The 21,001-nt window shown below is 36.5% G+C and overlaps 1 protein-coding gene across 1 annotated transcript in view; it reads right to left on the reverse strand.

The window, feature by feature from the left end:
• Positions 1–21,001, reverse strand: part of CTTNBP2 (cortactin binding protein 2) — an 81,063-nt gene that overhangs the window by 9,676 nt on the left and 50,386 nt on the right. The window contains 11 exon segments of the mRNA XM_027731057.2: positions 42–247; positions 3,515–3,693; positions 7,575–7,762; positions 8,032–8,184; positions 11,350–11,449; positions 11,533–11,619; positions 12,715–12,794; positions 13,226–13,321; positions 14,684–14,959; positions 17,324–17,441; positions 20,378–20,632. Of these exon segments, the coding sequence (XP_027586858.2) occupies positions 42–247; positions 3,515–3,693; positions 7,575–7,762; positions 8,032–8,184; positions 11,350–11,449; positions 11,533–11,619; positions 12,715–12,794; positions 13,226–13,321; positions 14,684–14,959; positions 17,324–17,441; positions 20,378–20,632 (1,738 nt within the window).

Here is a 21,001-nt window from a genome sequence, read left to right on the forward strand (position 1 = left end):
GCAGTGTACAACTACTTGCTTTTCAGACAGTTCACTGTTACCTGTTCTGGGTAGAGGACAGCCATGCAAAACAGCTTTATTTAGCAAGATACTGAGAGCAGCTTTAACAACAGCCTGTTGCCCTTGGCTAGGGCTTTTTTTGGCTATTGCTTGTCCTGGTAGAGATGTTCTTTTCACAGAGGCTCTGGACAGTATGGCTTCTTGAACTCTGGGAGCTATCACAGCATTCCATAACTTGGACATCCACCTGTAGGCACAAAAACAATCTCTTAACTTCAGAGACAATTCTCAAACCTCAAGATTTTATACTTTGGGTATCAGACTTTGCATTTTTAAGAAGCATGTATATTTTGGACTTTGTATTGCAACCCACTTCAGAGAGGGACTGATTTTATTTAAGGTAAAGTTTATTTGTTTGTTTTGTATTAAACTATTTGATCTAACTTTCTTTAGGTTGCTTTGGTGCTTTAGCAAACTATTTACCTGATGCTTTTCCTCATTCAGATAGACTGTGAAACATCCTTTCCACTTCAAGGCTACAAGAAAGAATGTCCCAGAAAGATGCATGCTTATGTATATATATATTAAAAAAAAAGTGCACAGAGAAGTTTCCATGCTTGCAGGTGTTCACTCCTTGCCTATTTGCTGCCAGCATGGGAAAAAGGAGATATTCACTTATGACTGTCCTCCTTCCAGTATTCTTTCACTTCCAAACTTGTTCAGTTTACAAGACATTTCTATCTGTACAGCAGTCGTGCTCTCCCTCTCCTTCTGTTTATTTGATCTATGATGAACTGTGTTACCGGGATACTCTGGATTTTCCAGATTATCTGCTTTAGAGACTGGGTCTGATTACAAAAATTTGACTCAAAGGGACATGGTTCTTCTAGGATTTTTGCTTTCTAAGAGAGAAATATTATGATATTTTAGCACAGAAGTGACATATTTGTGTTAGGAAAAAAATGTTATTTCTTATAACTTGGAGTTCTCTGTGGATAAAGGTTAGGAATTTCAGACTTAGGGCTCAGCTCACATCTACAACTGAGACAATCTTTTTTAGATCAAATCCAGCTTTTTTTGGTTTTCCTTATACCCTCTTACAGGAGGAAGATGGTACAATTACGTCAGATGGTTTGTATTAAAGGTCTGTAAGAAATTACAGGCTATCATGCTGTGTTCAGCTTTGCAGAAATCCATTCAGAAAAAGTGAAGACTAAAATGTTTTACTTAAGTGGACCGTTTTGTTGAATACATTGATACACTGAAGCCATCTTATTACCCAAAATATTATGATGATTTTGTTGTTGTTGTTGTTTTTTTTTTTCTTTTTAATTTTTTGAAATTAGAATGCATGAATCATTTGATAGATGTATTTTTGGTCAGTTATGAAGCATAAGATTGAGCTTTTATGGTATATAACCATGCTATAAAGTGCTTTTATAAGCTTTATAAAGTTACATTACTTAGAGAAACAATTAGCACAGTTGTTAAGATATGATGTAAAATGCACATTGGAGATATTGCTTGAAACTTCCTTTGCATAATGGTGTAGATAGTATTAGATGCAGCTACAGTTTGCTTCTGCTAGCTGAGTTACGCTACCAAAATAAACAAGTGCTTTTATTTTAGCCATAAGGAACTCTCTCCCTCAACTTCTGCCTGTGAAAGCTTTTGACAGTTTGCAATATTGCCAGTATAAATGATCAGAAATGAACACTGCGAAGAGAAAACTAATTGAGCCCATTCTAATCTAACAGTTAACAACTGATGGGCTGTGCAATGCCATGCTCCCTGAATAAAATTCAAATCTAGTATTTAAATTCAATTTTAAGTTTGCACTCATCTTGATAAATCCCCCATTCTTGAATATAGCTGATACTTAGGAAAGGTATAGAACAGCCCTGCCTCTGCAAAGTGAAAGTCGTTGCTGTTAGAACATCAACTTTAATTCCCTTTAATTCAAAACCAAGAAAAGAACATAGCTAAAATTTTCCTTATTTATTCACTTTACTCACCAAAACATGTGATGCTACATGAAACACAGCAGGAAACAATTTCCTGTCACGCCTCCTCACTCCCTTCCCTGCTGCTGCTTCTTCCTCTTGCCTCATGCTGACACTGAGCCCAGAACAAACCCTGTTTGTAGATAGCTGTCTACTGCCTCAGTGAATTGGACTGACTCAGTGAAGCTTTAATAAATGCAAAAAGCAGCAGAATAGCACAGTGGAGAGAAGGGGCAAGAGGACAGGAGTGGTTTATTAGATTGAAATAACAGCAATCAGTGAGTTGCTAATTAAAAGCTATTTATTGCTAGTTGGATGATCACACCGTTAGCCATCATGCTGCTAAAGTAAAAGTGTCCAGTTCACTGGAGCTGTGCTTTTTAATTGTTTATTAGTGGACAAAAACTACATTAAAATGAGGAGTCAGATGACATATGACTACAATAAAAGACATTTTGGGGTTGTGCTCAAAATAAAGCATTTGTGAAACCAGTCAAAGTTACACTGAGGAGAAATACATGTATAATTAAGTCATCTAAAGAATAGGGTTTTTTTGCCCTCTATTAATGCCAGTGTAGTAAATAAATAAATGATCAAAACATTTCAGAGGACGTGATTCAAGAGGGAGACGGGAGATAGATGCATGGTATACTTTATTCTTTTTTTTATTTCCCAGCACCCATAAAATTTCAAGTCAATGTTATATCCACATTTAGACTTTGATAATTACTCTGAAGATTAGATAATCTGTACTTTTTTTAAAAAAGGAAAGTGAATAAGCAAAATGTATCAAGATCTGCAGACAGAACATGAGATGAGACAACCACTGCACATGTTAAGCAAAGACCCCTGGAAGAAAGGTCAGGGAGAAAGGTCAGAGAAGGAACAGACGTGGGGTGACTCAGGAGAATACTGTGAAGCCCGGTGAGAAAAGTTATGTCACGTATCCAGAATTGAATATTATTCTTTGAATTCTGAATAAGTTTGAATCTTAATTAGGGACTTATTACCTTTCTAATATAGCCAAACAACATCTTAGTGTGAAATTAATATAATCTAAAATTCTGTTACTATTTCTTGTATCATTTGCTAGCATTTGCAGTTGGAATGTGAGCAGATGTTTATGCAATTGCAGGCTAGAAAAGCCAGAATTTTCCTCATTCTTAAATATTTTCTTATGTTACTGGACATCTAGCCATATGTATAACTAAATGTATATATCTGCCTTATTTACTAAGATAATGTATCTGTGAAATTGTATGTATGTTTTAAAATTATACCAGGTATTTAAATGAGTGAGAAATCATTCTCCAAACTTTCTTCATATACAACTTCAAAAGGAGACTCTACCAACTTGTTAGTCTCAGAATTCTTGAATCTTGTAACCTCTGTGTCAGAAAATAACTGAAAGATCACAATAAGACTGACTTTGGGAGAAAACACAACTATTACATTTGTAGTGAGTATCTAGTTGGCACTGAACAGCCTCAAACAGGAAACTGAAATCTTACTTGACTGTTGTTTGGCTGTGCCCTGGCACCACAGGACAAGAGAAGAAATGTTTTGGCCCCATAAGTGCTTCAGGTGCTCCTAGACGTGATAAGCAAGAGTTCAGCTGGTGCCAAACAGCAAGAATCCAGTCTGTGATCTTGCACACAGGATCACATGGAGGAGGTACTTTGCCTCTGAACTGCAGAGAGAAAACATGTTTGACATGACATAAGACCAGAGCTGCAAACGCTTTCCTTGAAACCCTGAGGTTTGTGGGGTTTTTAACTCATGTATTGCTATTACAAAAATTAGGAACAGTCAAAAACTGGTCAAATCTTTTTAATGGAGTATATTGAAGTCTTGCTGTATTAAAACTTATTTGCCCAACTACACTTTAAAAGATATCTCCTTATCAATAAATTGACATGCCTTTACTTTCTTGTGGGAAACTGAGACACAAATTTTGGTAGCACTGCTTTTCTAAAATATTTAGGATACCATATCCTATGCAATGCATATGATATAAATAAGGCATAGGAAAGAACATCCAGTCACACTGAACAGCAATGTCTGATCCAGATATATGCTCAGTGGATTTCTATATTGATTTTAGATTTAGTAGCAATGAAGGAAAGATGCCTGTTTCTAAGACTTAAATTTTTTAGTTCGCCCTTGTTACGGGCGAATTATTTAATGCCAGAAAAATCTTCTGTTTCCTCTGATTCTGAATTACAGTCTCCATCATTCTAATCCTAGCATTATCCTCTGAAACAGTTTAAATTAAAGGAAGCATCAAAAGACACAGCAGGGATAGTAACTGACAGCACCAAAGCCTGAGCTTCTTAACAGAGTATACAGGTGAAGTTAATGTAGAAAAACATGTTGCCATATAGCCTAATAGTTTCAATTTGGGGGAAAAGAGCTTTTCACCTGAAAACATGAATATTAAGGCACAAACAAATGATCAGAACACAGAGCAAGGATCTTTGAAATAGTCCATTGTTCAAACAGTAAATGTGCTTTTACTTTCCTTTAGATTTTTATACCATACTAATCTTTTTATGTTTAACTTTGGAATCCACTATTTTAAGTCCCATACCAACTGGAATTTGAGTTTGCATATGGCACATGTACGTATTATAAAAAAATGTGCAGCACACTGGGCATTTCAATATTTAATTAGGGAAGATACAGGAAGACACGTTTTTTTCTCCATAAAGACACCATTTGCATATATGCTTGAGAGAAAATAAACTTAATGAAATTACTACCCAAATTCTGTTCAACTTCAGTCAGAGGTAGAAACCTATTACATCGTCAAATTCTAACCTATGAGAATAAGGAGTTCTTTTAAGCCTAAAAAACAGCTTGAAAATGACATCGGTTACATGATGCTGCAAGTTCTTGTAGCCAAAGCAGTTTAGCAGAATAAGTCTGACTGTGAGCAAGCCAGAATACCCCTGCTTCTGCTATTGTCTGCATTGCTGCATTTCTTGGCTCAGCTGAAGACAGTCCTTCTCTCTGATCTTGAATGATCTGTGATCAAAGTCTTTCTGTCTTTTTATGAAGAGGCTTAGATCACTAGATATTCTCCACTGTAGGCTCGAGAATACAGCCTTTCTCCTCATGAGGATAGAGAAGAATTCTGCTACATACTTTTATTGCACTTTTCTCTGGTCTGTACCTCATTCCAACATTACAGTCTATCTGCAAGACATCAGCTAAAACTGACCCCATTACATGCCTACAAACAGTGGCCACCCTTCCCATCCTTGGCAAGGATTGTGGTAACCATTCATACTCTCAACCAGACAACCACTGACAATGATTCCAGCTTACCGTGCCTGTATGGACTCAAGAGATAAATAACTATGCACCTGAAAAATGTAATGTAAGAAAAGTAATCTATTAAGAGTTTCATAGATACATTTCACATGATTCTTTTTTTGTATTTTGTATTCCTCTTCTTGTGATTAAAGAATGCCTGGGAATGTTTCTAAATTTCCTCATTTTCATAGCTGAAATGTACAGTTACTACACACTTCCTCTTCGGGATTTCTTTGAATCAGTAAGCTTTTATAGATGAGAACTGTGGCAAAGGGTACAGGAGATGACATCCACAAGGATAACTAAGATACATCCAGCTGAACACTCAGAACTGACAGTAGGTCTGTTGTCCCACAACAGTACTCTTTATTACTGACAGTTTTTTCTATTCATAGAACAATCTCCCCTTTTAAGCCTGTTCAAAACTCTGCTGCCAAGATTATTTTCCTTTGCAGCTGTTTTGATTAAACTCCCCCTCCCTATGCCTAACACTGCCTGACTGTCTGCAATAGCTGCTATCACACTGGAATGTATTTTTTCCAAAGAAGTTTCAAAAGTCCACAATTCTTCTTTTGCCTACATCTTACTTTTAATTTCCTATCTCCATTTATTTGTTAATGTTAAAAGAGTCTTCCCATCTTTATTCTCTTTTGGACTCTTGTTCCAGATTCAACAGACCTATTGGCTCAAGACAACCTCCTTAATGATATATTTTACCTCTCTTTTGATTTGAAAATCATGAAAAGTATTTCTGTTGCTTAAAACTTAGACAAAACACACATATCACTATCTTACTTTAAATATATAGCATAAATTCTTCTAAAAAGGGATTTTATACTTGCTGAACTGATTCTATCATGCTTAGACAGAAGTTGAAAAAAATTACTGAAGGATGTTTCATGCTGTGCATAGGTAAGTAGCTACAGTATCGTTATTTGCAGCCAGTGTGTAGCCATGGCCACACAGCTTCCTATAAAGCCAATCACAAAATTTACAGATACACAACCTGTATCTTCCCAGAAATTAATGGGTTTCTTTTCCTGAAAAACTTAGTTACCTGTTGAGCTTTTGGCAGGTAGTGGGTTTCTGTGCTTAGGTTTTGGTAGCAGGGGCCTACAGGGGTGACTTCTCTTAGAAGCTTCTAGAAGCTTCCCCTGTCTGGTGGAGCCAATGCCAGCCAGCTCCAGGATGGGCTTCTTGCCACTGGCCAAGGCTGAGCTCATCAGGAGTGACAGTAATGCCTCTGTGATAACATATTTAAGAACAGAAGGTTGCTGCACAGGTGAAAATTTCCAGCCAGGAAAGAGCGGAGTGAGAACATGTGAACAATAATGCAGACACCAAGGTCAATGCAGAAGGAGGGGCAGAAGATGCTCCAGGTGCCAGAGCTGAGGCCCCTGCAGCCCGTGGTGCAGACCATGGTGGAACAGCTGTGCCCCTGCAGCCCATGGTGGAGCAGCTCTGTCCCTGCAGCCCATGGAGGACCATCGGGGTGCAGAAACCCACCTGCAGCCCATGGAGGAGCCCATGCTGGAGCAGGTGGATGCATGAAGGGGAGGCTGTGACCCCGTGGGAGGCCCACGATGGAGTGGGGTCCTGCTGGAGACCTGCAGCCTGTGGAGAGGGAAGCCCACGCTGGAGCAGGTTTTTCCTGGGAAGGACTTGTGGCCCCTATGGGGGACCCCATCGGTACAGCTCATCATGAAGGACTGCACCCCATGGAGGAGTGACCCACAGGACAGCAGTTTGGGAAGAACTGTTGTCCAAGGGATGGACTCATGCCGGAGAGGTCATGGGAGGGACCCCACGGGAGGAGAGGAATGACTCCTCTCCCTGAACAGCAGCAGAAACAACAATTGACCATAACCCCCATTCCCCATCCCCCTGCACCACTGGGGGAGAGGAGGGAGAACAAGGAAGGAAGTAGGTGTGGGGGGAAGGTGGTTTTATGATTATTTTACTTCTCGCTCTTTTGCTCTGATCCTGGTTAGTAATAAATCTAAGTAATATCCCCACTTTCAGTCTGTTTTGACTGTGAAGGTAATCAATAAGTGACCTCTCCCAGCTGTTAACTCATGAATCCTTTGCTGGTTTTTTTTCTCTCCTCTGTCCAGTTGCAGAGGGGAGTGAAAAAGCAGCTTTAGTGGGTATCTGGCGTCCAGCCAGAGTCAACCCACTACATGGCATTACCATCATAAATATTTCACAGACCTGGTGATGAGCAAAACTGCTGAAGCTGATTCAAGTCCTTACCTTGTTTATAACTTTTCTCCTTAAAATCTTTTGAAGCAAGCCACGCATTGGTTCCCCATCCCACCGAAGCTGAACCCAACGGAAATACTGCTGAACCAGCAGGTCAGAGCCATGAAGATGACACTTTGCGATTGTCCCCAGTAAAAAGCAGTTTTCATGAAAGTAAAAAGCACCAGAAACTCCATTTGCTAAAAAGGAACCATAAAACCACTTTACTGAAATACTCAAACTTTTGACATGATTTCATATGAAAGCAAGAAGCAGTGACATAGTTAGGAAAAAAAAACCCCAAACCCACAAAACACCATAAATTAGCTTTAAAACATGCTATCTGTTAAGAACAACTGTTCACAATAAAATATAAAAACGAACAAATTACATTTTTTCTCCTGTTCCCTGTTTGTCATACAACTGTACTGTAGTAAAAACATTTCTCCATCTCAAGTACTTTAAATACCTCTTTGAATTGTGCAAGGATTTTCCGAACTCCGATTCTCAAGAGCTGTCAGAAAATCTCCTAGTAATTCAGACAAAGAAGCTCTCTCCAGATTTTCTAAAATCACAATGGTTGTCTTGTTTACAGAAGGCTGTTTGACAGGGATCAGACAAGCTGAAATATAAAAATCCCATTAATGTTTACTTAGGAAAATTGAATTTTATTTATGTGTACAGTTTTTACTGTTACTAATGCAACAAAGGATTTTTAAAAGAATTTTTTCCTCTTAACATGTTCACGGAAGCAGACAGACTGTATATGTTCAAAACTGAAAGCATAAAATCAAACAATAAAAAGAACATCATACTGTATATTAAGAAAAAATTGAAATCTATGATTAAAATTAATTCTTGAAATAGCTATAATGGGATCTTCACAGATCTTCACAGATAGGAAAGACTTCAGCACACTGAAAATAAATACAACAGAAAAGATAGCAAAGACCTCTGAAAACATTTTTTCTTTTGCTGTAATACATCTTAAACTTTTAACATGTACTCTTAATACCATATAGTGATAAAAGGTTTCAGAATAGTCCATGTTTATAAGAAATTTAATCATTCTATGAGATTGCCTATTTCTTTGCTACTATTTTCTCTTCAAAACTTCCTTCAATATCTTTAGGAATCACTCAAATAATCAGAGCTAGTATGAGGCATGAACAGTAGCATCTTAATAGGCACTAAAATAAGGTATATACTTTTTTTTTCACATTTTAGCTATTTTCAATTTTCCTGATTTTAATATGTTATTGCTTAAAGAAGACAGCCTTTGCATGTGTTCCTGTAACACTAAATCCCAGGTGAATACTTCTGTAATATATCTATAAAACAAAACACTCATCTTGAGTATATTGTGCCTTCCATTGTTTCAGAACTTTTTGAAGGTGGTACTAAAAATGGTCATTAAGGAAACTGACATGTAAAAGGGCAAAACTAACAGCATCTGACTGTATCTGACCACTGCTTTTTATTTGCAGTTTCCTGACTATTACTGCCCTGTTTTACTAGGAGGATACAGCTTGAGAGCAGGGAAGACAGGTACTTCCTCTGTGTCTGATAGATCCATTTAGAGAGAGGAGGAGTGTTCTCTTAGGAGAGGAAATGTAGCAGAACAATGGGGCAAGAAGCAGGCAGAAAAATGAGAGACTCAACCAGCAGCACCACACTGAAATGCAAGCACAGACAATTAAGAGTATGTTGCCGATACAGAAGCAGCTTTCCTAAGAGGTACTAGCCAGTAAACAAACCACACTATTAGTGACATTCTTGCCTGCAAGCCAAACACCAAAGCCTGGATGATTTCTGACTAAATGGTCTCTTCTCCCAGCAATGTGATGGCACTGAAGATGACATGTGGGAATAATCACTGGCATAAGCTATCCTCCGAACTGTGACCAGGATTTCCTTAGAGAAAAATTGCCACAGACTAAAGTTATACCAGGAAGTATGTGAACAAACAGAATAGAGCACTGCATGGCACTGTATGACCTGATGGGATGGCTCTGCTTTTGTTCATGAGCACAGACATGGTCAGAGGGGATTGTTCAGTTTCTTGCAACCTAGAAAGACAACGAAAGCTACAGGATAAAAGCATACTTGAATAGAAGTCACCACACTGCAACTGCAGAGCAGGCTGAAGACAGCATTCTGTCTCACTGAATTGTAGGTTTTTTCTATTAAGAAGTTAGTAATTCTACAAATAAAATATTTGCTTATGAGATTCAGATTCCTCTTTTTGTTTCTGATCTGCCCATATGGAGAAGCAAAAAGGTAGGGGCTGATCCTTGCAAAGCTTTGCCTCAAAGCTGCATGATGGTAGCACATGGAGATGCATCCAGGGGTGTTGCATTGGTACAACTGAAATTGGTATAATTTCAAATGCCCAAAGCTCAGCCTCTTTCAAAACGGAAAGTGAAATGTGAAAATCACAGCTTCTAAAACACAAAGTTACTCCAAGCAGTACTGACATTTATCTCAGTTACTTTTAATGTGAATGACCATACTGATTGGAGGTAAAATTAGGATCCTAGAGCTGTAGAAGGGGCCAAAATAAAAAAGTCCAATTTTTTGACTGAGAATGAGGTCTTACTACCAAGTTTAGATTCAAACTATATTGCTAATTTTTGTCAACAAAAACCCTCAAGCCCTAAATACTTATAAAACAGAAATAGGAAAAAATAGAAGAAAGCTGCAAAGAGGTGAAAGCAGTGACATATTTAAGAACTGTGTGCAAACAGCAAAGTTGTATTTGAGCCAAAATTAATTTGAACAGCACCAAAGAAAAGGAAGCTTCATATCACTCTTCAGGCTTTTATATTATTACTGTATGCATAGTATTATAAATTATATTATATATTACCCCTACATTATATAAGATATATTTTATATTATATTATGTATTAGATATGATATACAATATACTATAATATTAGTAGATGGTTAATACTATGGCAAAATAAAAGAAATCAGGGTTCAAATGCATGAGTATGGGCAAAAGGTAGCACAACCTGCCTTGTAAGAAAGTCCTCCACATAAAATGTTACTTTTCTCTTCACTTTTAGCACTATTCTATTCCTTTTTCTTACAGTCTCCTTACTACTTCTGACTGACCCACCTGTCCCCATTCTTCTGCTTCCATATGTCATTTGCCCATTTTCACTGTCATTCATCTTTGGTTATTTTGTCCTTTTTTCATTCTCACCAGTTTCATTGCCAGTTTGCACAGGTACAGCCTACTGACTGCTCTGAGAATATTTTATTATGGAGCACCCAACTATCTGGACTTAGATCTACATGTAGTTATTCACATCCACTGAGAGAAAACAGTTAATCCTACTACTTTGTCCTGTAGTAATGGGTCAGAATACACACACACGCACACTTACATTTGCCTGTTTGGGTGACAAAATTTTTTTAAACATTAGAACAGCTTCAATAAGCTAACAATAGACCTTTATTTCTGATTCAGGAGAGCCAAACCAGAGCAATGAACTTCTAAAGGCTCACAAACAAAGGAAAAAATGAATGAGACAGAAATAAATATTAATTTTACTTAAATGTCAAGAACTTTTGACAGAGCTCGCTATTGGAAGCTCTGTCATGCTTAGTTCTACCTCAGTTTAGACTCATATGATTTTTCTCCAAGCACCTGAAAAACTATGGGTTCCATTAAAACATGCCATCCACTGTGCAAAATGTTTTAATGTATTTCTTTACTTTGTACCATTAAAAAATTTCCTACAAATTACCAACATCAGTCCTGCTGAAATAACCTTACCACTACTGATGAACAGTTCTGCAAGCTGCTCCTTGGAGAAACCAGCATCCACTTGAACTTTAACGATCTCACATGTGCATCCCGCAGCCACTTGCTTTTGCTGTGTTGAAAATTTATAGATTTGGTGAAATAGTGAAAACTCTGATTTATAGATTAATTTACCTGATATGTTTGTGTAAATACCTTCATGCAGGATGCTATCTGATATGCTATATAATCTTGCAAACTTCCTTCTGGACCATGGAAAATGACATTGCGGTATTGTTCAACCTACAGATAGACAATAAAATATTCTTGAAAGTTCAGACTTGGATTATTTATATTGTTTTTACCTAGATGACACACACAGCACCTAACAGACAAAATTCTTTGTTTTGCACTACTGGAGTTGATAATCCTTACTATATTAGTTTCAAAGTAGACAATATTTGCATACAATATCTTGGGAATATATTGATAAATTTATATCCTAATTTGTAAAACTACCTATCAAGGTATTTAGTTATAACAAATTTTAAAACTTGAAAAATTCATGTAGGAATAATGAGTTTAGGAATCGTAAATATTTTCTTAATGTGGAATTAAAATATGTATCAGAATGATGTCAAAATCATCAGTGTAATTCACTGCCAACTTAAGGACTTCGACTGAGGACTTTATTTCCAGTAGAAATGGGATCATGTTAACAATATGGTAGAATAAAATATATTTTATTTATCTTAACTGTAAAATTACTTTATCTCTAAAAAGTCAGTAAGGGAATACACTCATACCACTGTGCAATATTGCTGAATACAGCAGAAACCTGAGGCATCACAACTCTTCTAACAACATATACTATCCAAGGACACAGCAAAAATTATGCAGATTCTAGTCTAATTCTGATTTGATGCAATGTTAAAACAAATGATCTATGAAAGTTAACTCTTCTAATTAATATTATATTTTGAGGTATTAAACAAAGAGTTACAGGAGATATGGATATAAGCTAGTAATAAAATTCAAGTTTCAAATAATTCTTATGTGAATGTTATTCTAATTTATTTTTCCCTCAAAAAGTGGAATGAAAGAACTCTGGAAAGCAATAAGGTATCATACACTTTTTAATATATTTTTTAAGCAGTTCAGTTACTCAGATAGCAGCTATTTAAAGAAGAAAGTTAACGCCCTCATGAGACTAAAGTTAAAGGGTAAGATTCAGGGGGAACTTTATTTTAAAATACCAGCTTTCATCCCATTTAATTTTTTTAGAAGTCTTGCCATTCTTTCATGGAGTAAAAGAATGATTTTTTTTTTAGTCAACACTATTAGAGAAGTATTTTTATGAACAATTAGCACACTGAAAGAAGCTAGCTTAGTACTGACCAAGCGTAGGTAATTCTGGAGTGTCTGAAGATGGATCATGGATGCATAAGTCACACTATTTAGACAGCCTTCTTGAGGTCCTTAAAATGAGACACACAAATAACTTTTCTAAATCTCTCATGTTTTACATGCATGTATGACAGATACATATGATTTTCATGCAGTATTCTACAGTAAGCTCGTAAAATTAGAGGCTATGTAAATTAAAATGCTGAATAAATGAAAGACATTTACCTAGCACCATAGATTCATGGCTATCCATGACATAAGCAATATGGGTACTACTAAATAACTGGAAAAGGTAGTAGGACCTTTTATGCAAAAAGATGCCAGCATATTTTCTAAATATTGTCAATACTTTCAAATCTAGTTAAAAAATTAATTAGATATGATATTTCTGAGAATCAAGCAGCACTGAAGAAAAAAAACAGTAGCAAATGATTCTCAAAATATGTATTTTATACAGAGTGTCTTAACATTCAAAACTGAAAAATTATGATTTGAAAATTACCATACAAAACCACTGTGATATGCTCAGCTCTATTGTTCTTCAAAAAGTCCCATGGGGGCTGGGAAAAAATCTGACCTGTTGACCATGAAACGTTTCCTGTTAAAAAGAAAAAATAGATATTTCCTGTATCTATATAAAGTGTCCTATGCTCAGATATATTCACTTGCTTATGAAGATTGTGTGCATACGCTAACAAATTTGACAAACAAACCAGTTCTGTGTATGAGATGTACTAAATCACACTATTATTTGATACACAACTGAGGATACTGATGTCTTCTGTCAACCGAGACACATGTTTAACATGTTTAACAGCTAGCCTGTCTTTACATGTAAAATAGAGTAAAATAGGATATTTGCCCAGTCTAATGTGAATAGGGGTTTTTTTGGCTGATGGGCAGGTGGAGGAAGGAAGGAGATTTAAGATGAACTACAAGAATTTTCAGAAACCTACACAATTGTTACTACTACCATCACAATTCAGCTGATTTCTCACAATTTTAAAGATTTCTCTTTTTTACCTTGATAAATGAAGTTATATAAAACAGTAGTTCTGTTTACCTATGCCAATGATTTACAGTCTGTATTTACTGTATATTCTGGATATACTGTAAAGATGCATTGTGGGCTTTGCTTCAAATTGCTTTCATAGTAACACAGAATATCTTGAATTGGAAGGGACTCACAAGGATCATCCAAGTCCAACCCCTGGCCCAGCACAAGACAGCTTTAAGAATCACACCCTGTGCCTGAGAGCATTGTCCAAACACTTACTGAGCTCTGGCAGCCTTGGTGCTGTGACCGCTTTCCTGGGGAACCTGTGCCAGTATCGAAACACACCCTGAGGGAAGAACCTTTTCCTGAAATCCAACCTAAACCTCCCCTGACACAGCTTCAGGCTGTTCCCTCAAGTCCTGTCACTGATCACCACAGAGAAGAGATCAGTGTCTGCCCCTCCTCTTCCCCTTACAAAGATGTCGTAGACTGCAATGAGGTCTCCCTTCAGTCTCCTCCAGGCCAAACAAACCAAGTGACCTCACCTGCTCCTCCTATGGCTTCCCCTCAAGGCCCTTCACCATCTTTGTTGCCCTCCTTTGGATGCTCTCTAAGAGCTTAACATCTTTCTTATGCCGTCGAACCCCAAACTGCACACAATATCAAGGTGAGAGTTTTGTGATACTGATTTCTCCTCTAGAGTACTAAATTGAGTAAAGGACTAATTAACATAGGGCCTCATGGTCCCCAAGATTAAAGTGCTTAATGAATTGTGCCATAAACACAGATAAAAGTAAAGAATGCTTTCATGCCAACAGTATTGAAAGGTGCATAGCTAGTACTGGTCTTTCTTAGTCCAAGCTTTAAAAGATCCAGAAATCTAAAGATATTTTTATCTTACAAGATTTCACCAATTTAAGAAAACCCCCAAGTTTTGCTCTTATATTACACCAATATTGATACCTAGTTTGACAGATAATATACTGCTTGCACTGAGGCCAATATTGGATTCTGCAGCACTGTTAAATGACAGGTCTTCTAGGCTCCTCCATCCATCAGAAGCGATTGCCTGGAAATGGTTTGTCACTGCCTGACTCACTGCTTTTGAAAAATCATCCCATGACGTCTGCTTGCGGATATTTAAAGCACATATTGTGTTTTCTGTATCAAATTCCTCTGTACCCCAATGGGCTAGTTCAATGCCACTGACTGAAATCCTTACAGGTACATTAAGAGCATCTGTTGAAAAACAAAATACCAACAATGAGAAAAACTGTAAAACTCAATTTAAAATAATCCCATTATTATAGACCAACATCTAATATTACAAAGGAAAGCTACAAAATAACTCCTGCTATAGAGAAGCAAATGGCAAAGCGCAGCACAGATCACCACCACATCATCAAAGCAGTGATGAAAATATCAAGGTATCTATCTCTAAAAAAAAAACCAAACCAGGATTATTATGCTTAAATAATAGGAAGCAAGAAAAACCGTACTTTTTATATTTCCTCTTTACAGACTAGTTGCTTATAAATTAAGACAGATGGTGGACAGTGTCTTAATATTTTAGTTTATTGTTGTTGTGCACATTTTTATTACCAATTCAGAAAAGAATTTTCTGGCACTAGTGCACAAGTGGAAAACACAGCTGAGCCAAACATCTTTAAATAAAAAGCTAAGAGCTAGGAGAAAAACTTCACTTGAAAGTGTATATTTTATTTAGTATAGAATAAATTGACAAAATATTAAAAAGGGAAAATAGGAAATATACATGCACATTCTAGAAACAATGAAGTTATTTTAAATCCTGCTCTTTGGAATACAACTCAACAGAAGCAGCAGTCTCTGGGGATCATTTAGGTTACTAAAATTGAAAAGGAAACTATCTTCTAATTTTCATGCCAAAACAATACCTTTCAGAAATTACCCCTGAAATTAAAAATAAGTACACTATTAAAAAAAAATCAGCTTATTATGAAATCTTGCAACATGATCTTAGTTTTGCTTTTGTGTTCAGAAGCCAGATCTTCAGCTGATACAAACCAATGAAGCTTTTCTGATGTCAGAAAAGCTCTGATTTAAACACAGTAGCCTACCATAGGGAAAAGATTACTCAAAGGCATCCTTCAGATGTGGAATTGTGAGAAATGTATCAAAGGCTTGCCCTTCTGATGGCTGGACCTCAGGGAAATGAGCACAGACTGTAAGGAGTACAGAGGGTTCTCCACGAAGAAACAGGTCCCTAGGACAGAGGTACAGTAAATGTCTAAACTTCACTGCATGTGACCTCTACAGCAGAGCTGGCAATCCTGGCCCCCAGTCATTCCGATCTCTCGCAGCACATCCTCCTGTCCTACATGCATGTAATTCCTTACAATGAAAACCTTACTGGACTGTGATGAAGGCAGAGAATGGTACATACACACCTTACCCAAAACGCAGTCCTGGTTTTTTAAGGTGAATAGAAGAGAAGGGGAGACAAAAGGTTCTGACCTGATAAAAGCAGTTGGATCCATGACAAGCATGACCAGAGAAACAGAATGCTAAGACTGATGAAAATAATACAAGCATTAACTTAACAGGCTACAGATTCAGCCATCAGAAATTGCCTTCAGTCCGATAAAGAAGATGACCATGGAGAAGTTTCTATCAGAAAGTAAGCTGTTCCCCTCTGAACCTGCAGTAAAATGGTAAGAACTGAGATTTATAATAGCTGAAGAGGAAAGTCAGAAGCAGCAGACAGAAAGCTTTGCTAATTTGTTGATAATCAGGGAACTTAACTACCCACATCTCTATATCCCACAAAACAAACACAAAAAAGTAGATAAATAAAAAGCATACAAATCTACAAAGACAATACTTTTCACTACACAGAGAAACATAGATATATTTTCCTCTGAATATATAGATATAAATACATTGAGATATATATGGAACTAGTGAGTGGATGGATTAAGTCCTATCTCAAGAAATACACAGGTCAGTTTGCTCTACTGAATTTTGAGAAAATTTACAGAAAAGGAAGAAGATAACAGGTTTCAACTGAATAACCATCTTCTGACAGAAGTTACTGATGTTGGAAAGAAGAAGTTGTTCGATGTTGTCTCTAAGACATTTTTGAAGAATCAAACAAACAATCCCCTCAACAATAAACAAGTGACAAATAAATCTATATTTTAAAAAGAGATTCAGATGTGACTAGATGATTGTCTTAGCCTGAAGAAATTTGACAGTTATCCACCACTAAGTGACTACTTCTGCAAGAATTTGAAGAAAAGATAAGAGGAGGATAATAGCTTTGGAAAAAGTAATTCTAATATTAAATTCAGAAATTTTAAGAGAATATGGATGTTTGCACATGTACAATATGTACCATCTTTTCAAATGGTTTAAAAACAAAGATATGAGTCATTTAATAACCTCAAACAAAATTTTATCATATGCTTTTGCAAAATTTGAAGAATAGAAACTTGCTAGCTTAAGGAAACTTAATACTGTGGTGCCAAAGAAGTGACAACTACCCTTTCCATATTTCTCATTTTTGTCCCACAAGTTCTTTATTAAAAACATTTTTATATAGTGCTGATAGCATTTACTTACTTAAGTTTTCTAGGAGATGTTTGCAATCATCAGTGGCAACATCATGCAATGTTCGATTACACTTATCTTTTCTCTCAGCCTCTAGTCCACCATGGCTACAAAGGATTTCTAGACAGTTCTGCAAAGGTAGGAACTGTATTATTTGCTTGTCCATTTGCTGCATTAAAGTGTTCTACCAATATGCAGTTAGACTCCTAACTGATATTCTTACATGTGCATTTCCAAAGATAATCAGCTACGAAGTTTCTATAGATGAAAATCCAAATGATGTTATGCAGGAGGTTGAAAACCAGAGTAAAAATATTTTATTAGCAGACCTGAAAGTCTCAAATTATGATTTTGAAAAAGCAGAACATACACAGCCAGGTTTCTACAGTCTCCAAGCTGATCAAGTGCTGATCAGTTGAATTAAGAAATTCCTAATATCTGGCCACTAGTTTAGGTATTCATAAGGAAATAGAAGCCCATCTACGTAACCTGGTTTGAATATCTTGGGCTCAATGTTCAAGTAACATCAAATAAGCAATTCTAAAGTTTAATCAGACTAATAAATGAATCTATTTAGATAGCAATCCATAAAACCAATTTTCACTTTGCAATTAATCAAGTATGAGTTTCTATCACACCTGATATCTGATTGGGACACAGAAAAATAATCATTTTAAAATCACCTTGCAAGCCTCTTCTTTGGCAGGTAAACCTGAATTTCTGCAAGCATAGTAACAATGCAGTGAAATAAACCCACATTTTTATTAAGTCAGAGTATAAACATCTTGTGGATGCCAACAACATGATGCCCTCTTAAAAAAAGTCATATACTCATCAAAAGGAAAAATCATTAAAATTTATTAGAAAGATGATATAAGTTTGGATTGGTACAATCATACTGTAAGATGTATAAAAATATTAAAGGTCCCATAGCCGTATTTAAAAGAAAAAAGATGCCAACAGAAATTATACCAGTTAATACTGTATTAATAATCTCTGGGGTTAAGCATAGCAGGGAAACAAAACCTTGAAAACACAGAGAAGCAGCTATTAAGTATGTTGATGCAAAACAGTGGCTTCTTGCAGTTTTGGCTAATATTTTGTAGCTGTTCTACCAGAAACTTTTGTCAGTATATCTGACATCCTGAGACCTTTCATAAACATAGCAGTTATTCAAGGTATATTTGCCTGTGAGGTGAAATTTTACCAGGCTGTAGTTTCAGCACTTGCAATTGCTTTTAAAAAATGGATTAGTTCACTAAGTTTGCCAGAAGAAAATCAAGCAGAAAAAAACATGTATTTTCCTGCCAGGTTAGTTCATTCATGTTGACTATCAAATGGGAGCAACGAATAGCAAAGGCAGCAGAAGGCAGAGGACTGAATTGTGAGGCTGAATGTGGGAAGTAAAGCAGGAAGAAGTGGGTCAGAACAAAGAAACAAGCCTATTTCCTTAGTAAAATGAGGATTTTTGTTGGCTCTGTTGCCTATGAAAGAACAGCTAAAATGTCCTAGCAGAAAGCATCTGTAAAGAATGGCACCTATCCATCTTGGAACAAAAATATGCAAGTGCCAGCACTGCTTATATTAGCAGCTATCATATGGTAGAATGAACGATATGCAGTGTAGATAATGGATTAGAGAATGAAGGCAAAGTGTTAACAGCACTTGAAGATGGCTATTTTAGTTTTTTAATATCCCAAACATACCTTAAATCAATAAATGCATTTAATCAAATACAATTTCATAAAGTCTCTGTAACATTAAAAGCAGCAATCTGCCTGCCAGCTATATACTGCCTTCATCACCTAAGAGACTAACCTCAAACAGTTGACTTGGAGTGTGCTCAGAAACTCAAACCCCTGACTTATTAATGAAAGATATACATGAAGACTTCCAGTGTCAGAACCTTCAAGAGATCACCTCAAAGCAACTTTTAGACAGAAAATGAAACCTAGCTTCCAAGTTCCTGAGGACTATCTTATTGCAGAAAGAGCCAACATATTGCACATTAAGTATTTGCAGACTAAACTCCATTTAAATTCAGATGAGTGGAAACCAGAATAAGAGTCTGCACCTGCCTAAGAGACACTGGTAATGGAACACTGACTTTTGTAATGCAAAATTCTGAATAAGCAGTGGCTGGTCCCTAAAAAAACGTAACTCAATAAAGTGAATCTTAAATCTGTATCTATTTTGAATATATCATAGTATATCATATATATGTATCATATATATCTGGAAAAAAATGAACATAATGACAGATACTGAACTAGGTATGTAATCACAAGCTGAGTTTTGAAGTCTTAGATTATATTTTCTTAAAATTCACTCTCTTCTGTGTTTAGCATCCTCCATTTTCTTCCTGGGTAAAAATTTCACGGTAAGATCTGACTGACAGCTGTCATATAAAAAGAAGTCCTTTAAACAGTCAGCATTAGAAGTGCATGGCTTCTGATGTCAAAACCTTCAAGTAATATTCAGTTTCCAGAAATCTTCCTGCTTGTCATCAGTAAAACCCGTCAGGTCATTCTCCATGTCATCAGTTAACCCAACCCCCCAAAACCATACTCACTGCCTGCCAAAAAAAGCTGCCTGAAATAATAAATTAAACAATGTATTACTGCACAAATCTGATTCTCAAATTGCTTTTCCTCTCCTTCCTACCCACAGGAAGAATTGTGCATAGTTAAATCATCCCTACCTATAACTGGAAACTATGCCCACCTAATGTACATTCGTAAGTACATGACACCCATTGAATTGGCATTCAGGGTGGGATTCACCTCACCTTAACTTTGAAAACCTGAATCTCAAGTAATACTTGTTTTGTGTTTTTATTGTTGTCCACAAAGAAACAAACATTTAAATAGGACAATTCACCCCATTTGACACTTAGGTTCTGGGGTAAATTGTCCACTAGTAGTATACTGTCTTTGTTAAATCAAGTGTGCCAAGAAATTAGATAACAAACTTCGATTTGACATCTAAATTTTAATACTTCAAAGATAAAAGAATTTATCCTGTGTAAATTCTATCAGGTTACTGTAACTTTTCACACAGACTGACCTTAAAGCCTTTTGATGCTGCTATGTGGGCAGCAGTCCAACCCTCTTTGTCAGCATGGTTGATGAGATCTGCAGAAACAACAGGCTTTACTCTAGTGCTGTAGTCATCTTCTCTCTTCTCCAAACCAAAGTAGTCTAAATTAGGCTCTGCATCTGCCAAAGAGTTCCTGCTGTTTGGCTCTCCATAGTACATAAGGAGCTTGAGACTTTCAACATTACCAGAATCCACTGCTGCGTGAATTGGTGACCAGCCATCCTAAAAAAACCCAAAATCAAACAGCACACTCCCACCAAACACATAGAAAAATGCTTGCAGACTTATATCAGCAATGAGTCTGAACAGAAGGTTCTGTTTGGAAATTAAGAAGATAAGCAAGGGGAGGTGACATCATAATCCTTTGGAAAAACTGTTGCTTGTATGTTTTTGGGGTGGAAGAAAGAGAAGGAAGAAAATGTAACAGAAAGAAAATTTTACAGCTTTCTCCAACGACAGCCCAGCAAATAAAGTCTTCAAAATTTTTAGAAGAGTCTAAGTGATACAGGACTTAGATGCTGTTAGTAAACTGCTTCCTTATAATGTATTAAACTAACATGATTCTAACTATCAATATTATTTCATTTTGCA

Source organism: Pipra filicauda, unplaced genomic scaffold (assembly GCF_003945595.2).
Source record: "Pipra filicauda isolate LSUMZ 115617 unplaced genomic scaffold, ASM394559v2 scaffold210_size2929891_pilon, whole genome shotgun sequence".
Lineage (NCBI taxonomy): Eukaryota > Metazoa > Chordata > Aves > Passeriformes > Pipridae > Pipra > Pipra filicauda.